Below are 5,000 nucleotides of genomic sequence, written 5' to 3'. Positions count from 1 at the left end.
GTGAAAATATTCTGAAATAGGCCTATATCTAAAGGACGTGCTTCCTCAGATATTGGCACCATCGCCAATTGCCCCGAGTGTCGGAGTGAACTTTTGGTAACGTCGGGGGCGAAATCTAGCTGACTGTCTATTTGGAAGCCACTCGCCTACCTCTTCATGCGGCCGCGGCAACACTCCTGCTCTCTATCTAAAGGGTCTTCAATCATATTTCCTTTCCTCTATTAAAATCTCTTCATCATTACCTTTCAACTGATTATGACGTTCGCTGCAACAGCGTGTCTCGCGAACCACAGCCTTTTTTTACCTGTGTGAAATGGCTAAACAACCCACGTCTGCATGGTTGATTTCATTTGTCATTTTTGTCGACGAATCAAACTTTTTTTGCCACATGATCTTTTAAAAAATCGAGAACACCCACCTCTTGTGTATTTGAACAAAACATTGTGCATTGCATCTCCTATGCGTCTTGAAAATATTGACAAATCAATAGGCCTAATGTTGCGTTTTGCAACAACCGGCGTCAGGGCCAATGTTGCATAACGCAACAACCGGCGTCAATGGGTTAAACTGCAGAGGTCTGGATTAAACAAGCATCTCTCCATTACTATAGCCTTCTTACATATTTACCCATCTCCAGCGGTGTAGTGGGGATTTTTTAATTGTGGGTACACGATTTTTGACGTCATCAAATAATTAGGCAACTTATCATGTCAAACCCCGTAACTGTCCTTAATCTACCGTCATTGTTTCTCCGTTTTCATCTGTTTGGACAATCACCTGCAACACTGCTGTTATCATTCCTGTTTGCATTCAAACATGGGCAGAAGATTTTCTTTTCAAACCTCACTTCAGGAGAAGTGGGTGGACGACGTACCCCCGCGTACCGCGCCCACTACACCCCTGCCCATCTCTACTTTGAAATCTACTCTACTCTACTCTTCATATTGGTTACAGTGGAGCAGTATGGGGGTTAGGTGTCTTGCTGCAGGGCACCTTAGCCATCAGGCCACAGCTGCCCACAATATACTCCATACTGCACTGCTCTACTCGACTTTATTGCTCAATCCCACTCGATTGTGCACATCCTTGGTCAAGATACAGGACCAAGTTTAAATCAGTGTATTTTAAGTGAGGGGTCTGCACACTTAAAAACATTTCTTTGTTTTGTTTTATTGCAAGGTGCAGTATGTAGGATGGTGGCCAAAGAAGGTATTGCAGCTATGTTGCTCATTGCAACTGTGTTGCCTATTGACAAATCTTTTCATTAATAAAGTAATATTTACTAGTATGACCAAAGTACAGCAAGTTTTGCAGTGAAAAATGTACGACTGGATATTCAAAATGGCGGACATAGAGAAGACCCATCTTTTCATGTATGAAAAGAGTAATTTTCCCAGTTATAATGAATGCTTAGAATTTGATGGTGGTGGTAAGTATTCATGGAAAAAGGTAACATTTGTGGATTTGTGCATAAACTCCGGAAATAAACTACTAAAAATATTACATACTGTAAAGTTTTCACTGATCAAGCACACTCAAAACTACTCTATATTTTAAACCAACTCTACTCAAACCAAAAAATCACTCTGCTCTGCTCAAGCCTACTCTAGTTCAACCTGTTCAACTCAAACTCACTCTTATCTTGACCATACCCTTAAAAACAAATCTGTGCTCTAACTACCCACTCTTTAGTCTGGCTGCATCCCTTTAGTTCCATCCTAATGCATTAGATGTGAAGTAGCTAAACTAAAACTAAATACTAAATATACTATATAAATAATATAATATATATCGTAATATAATAGTATATAAATATACTAATACTAAGTGGGCCTAAACGTCTTTAACAGTTTTAGATGTGTCTGTGTGTATGTGTGTGTGTGTGTGTGTGTGTGTGTGTGTGTGTGTGTGTGTGTGTGTGTGTGTGTGTGCGTGTGTGTGTGTGTGTGTGTGTGTGTGTGTGTGTGTGTATGTGTGTGTATGTGTGTGTGTGTGTGTGTGTGTGTGTGTGTGTGTGTGTGAGTGTGTGCCACTGTCTGTCCGCCTATAGTGTGTGCTCATGGCTCCTGTCTAAGTGGTTGTTGTCAGTGAGATGACCCTGTGCTGACCTCTGCCGTGAGGAGGTCATGTATGTCGGGGATGCTGAGGTCGGCCTTGACCAGCGGCACCTTGTCCACCTCCTCAGGAAACGGACGCGGACGCACGCCGGGACGCGACGCCACAGAGGCCCGCGCAGCAGGGCGCTCCTCAGGAGAGAAGACCTGACGAGGGACACACCACATTCATTACATACTTATTACACACACACACACGCACGCAAGCGCATACACACACACACACACACACACACACACACACACACACACACACACACACACACACAGTATTGCCACTGAGGCCCGTGCAGCAGGGCACTCCTCAGGAGAGAAGACCTGAAGAGAGAAACACACACGTGCAAACACATACAGGCTACAGCAACACACTCATAATACAGGATGTCCATCATCAACCCTCTGACTGACTTGTGATGCTATAGGTCATTAGTGACCAAGCTCCTGAGTTGTTGGTTGGCCAATGGTTTTAGAGGCTGTGAGTAACCCACTTTCTGATTAGCTAATGGCGTTAGAGGATGTGAGTTACGTACTTTTTGGTTGGCTCTTGCAGCTCTGGGCTGGTGGAAGAGCTGCATGGTCCACGCATGACGACCTGACATCCCTCTGACCAGCACCGTCAGAGACGGGCATGGATCTAGTACACACACACACACACACACACACACACACACACACACACACACACACACACACACACACACACACACACACACACACACACACATTACAAACATTGAGGCACGAACAGCATTCAACATCACAAATGAACATGCATCTTCATACATATACATTTCTGCATTTTCTGTGAGAATCTACACATAGAACTTCCACATGTACTGACCCAAATTACATTTATTCACCCATATTTCCAATATAAGATAAGATAATGACAGATGTTGGTTGTTTTACGCTTAACAGGGTGGAGTGGTGCCAACAACCTGCTTTGTGTGACATCACACTGGCCATGCATATTGGGACGGCCCACTGCTACTGGAACTACAAATCCCATTGTGATGGGAAACTACAGAACTGCTCTACATACAAAGGAAAAGTGCAGTAACTATGGCAACATTGAACCTGAGGAAAAGCCTTAGTAATAGGTTGGATATTGTAGTTACTGCAAATATGACGAGGCAATCTCTCCAGACGGGACATATTTCGACCATAAGGCTTTGTCATAAAATAAAGGAGGCGTACTGAAGACCATTTCAGACTAAACTTTATTTAGACAACATGTAGTTAGTGCACTTTGCTTGTACGGCAGTAGACTGTACCCAGCATGCACTGCAGTCGTCAACTCACTCTGCTCGTTGCCCAGCGGCTGCTCCAGCATGGCCAGGATGACTGAGTTGTCCAGCACGAAGTAACGGAAGGGCTGTCCACCAGTGGCGTCCAGCCGCGAGTAACGGATCAGCCAATCCTCATTCAGCAGGCTGCATGTGGAGGCGGGACCACTCGGCGAGGGAAACGCCCCCAGCACCTGCATAATGCTGTAACCATGGTGATGGCACACACAGACATTATGGGGTGGGCTGTTCTGTTTTGTTCCTTAATTTATGAAATACATACACATAGGTGCACACAGACACATGCACTCATACACTTACCCTTAATTTCAGTTGTCAATATAATCTACATTTTCAAAACTCTTTAATCATATTCACAAATGCTTCCAGTGATAACATAGCCTGGTACTGACTATCCCATAATACTACCATTTCGTTTCGTATTCTTGTATTCATTCATCCTCTTCCTCACCATGACAACGTGGCCTCGGCGGCGTCCTTGACGCGCAGGGAGGCGGGGCTTAGCAGCTTCTCGCCCTTCAGACGCACTTCCTGTTCCTGCTTGGACTTGCTGCCCGAGACGCCCAGCTCCACTATGGCCAAGACCTCACTCAGGCAGGCCTACACACACACACACACACACACACACACACACACACACACACACACACACACACACACACACACACACACACACACACACACACACACACACACACACACAAGATAACATCAGATATGCCCAGCTCCACTATGGCTAAGGCCTACAGGCACACAGACACAGACACAGACACAGACACAGACACACAAGAGGTGCCCAAGACCTCACTCAGACAGGCCTACGTACACGCACGCACGCACGCACACACATTACACATACACATACGCACACACCCAACGCCTCCACTTCTTCACACACCTTGTTGTCCAGGAGGTCTGGGTGTTCGGTGAGCCAGACGCAGAGGCACTGGAAGGCGGCCACGATCATGGAGTGCAGATCTCTGGAGTGCTGAGGGGCCGGCCGACTGCACTGGGACTCGATGAAGTCACACACACTGCGCACCGCACGGCGCTTCTCTGACGCCTCCACACACACCTTCACCTGAAAACACACACACATAGGCATGCATACACACACAGAGATGTATACACACAGACACAAAAACGCACGCACGCACGCACGCACACGCACACACACACACACACACACACACACACACACACACACACACACACACACACACACAGTTAGAGAGGTTTGATGAAGTCACACATACTGTGCACCGCACGCTTCTCTGACGCGTCCACATACACCTTCACCTAAGCGCAAGTGCACCCACACACACGCGCACACACACACACACAATTAATGGGGCTAGATAAAGTCATACATACTCCACACCACTCAACATTTCTCAAAAACAAACAAAAAACACTTTGTATAATATGGCCATAATTGAGACATACATACATACACACACACACACACACACACACACACACACACACACACACACACACACACACACACACACACACACACACACACACACACTAGGGTTGTGCCGATAGACGATGTCATCGTCCATCGGCGATGGAC

The 5,000-nt window shown here is 46.1% G+C and overlaps 1 protein-coding gene across 1 annotated transcript in view; it reads right to left on the bottom strand.

The window, feature by feature from the left end:
* Nucleotides 1-5,000, bottom strand: part of LOC134456773 (ral GTPase-activating protein subunit beta-like) — a 52,876-nt gene that overhangs the window by 19,662 nt on the left and 28,214 nt on the right. The window contains exons 18-22 of the mRNA XM_063208301.1: nucleotides 4,320-4,502; nucleotides 3,873-4,021; nucleotides 3,417-3,604; nucleotides 2,645-2,748; nucleotides 2,109-2,261 (exon numbers count right to left, since the gene is read on the bottom strand). Of these exons, the coding sequence (XP_063064371.1) occupies nucleotides 2,109-2,261; nucleotides 2,645-2,748; nucleotides 3,417-3,604; nucleotides 3,873-4,021; nucleotides 4,320-4,502 (777 nt within the window). The remainder of the gene's footprint in view (nucleotides 1-2,108; nucleotides 2,262-2,644; nucleotides 2,749-3,416; nucleotides 3,605-3,872; nucleotides 4,022-4,319; nucleotides 4,503-5,000) is intronic.

This window comes from Engraulis encrasicolus, chromosome 10 (genome assembly GCF_034702125.1).
Source record: "Engraulis encrasicolus isolate BLACKSEA-1 chromosome 10, IST_EnEncr_1.0, whole genome shotgun sequence".
NCBI lineage: Eukaryota > Metazoa > Chordata > Actinopteri > Clupeiformes > Engraulidae > Engraulis > Engraulis encrasicolus.
The sequence above is the reverse complement of the archived record's forward strand: the minus strand, read 5'-3'. Positions and strand labels throughout refer to the sequence as shown.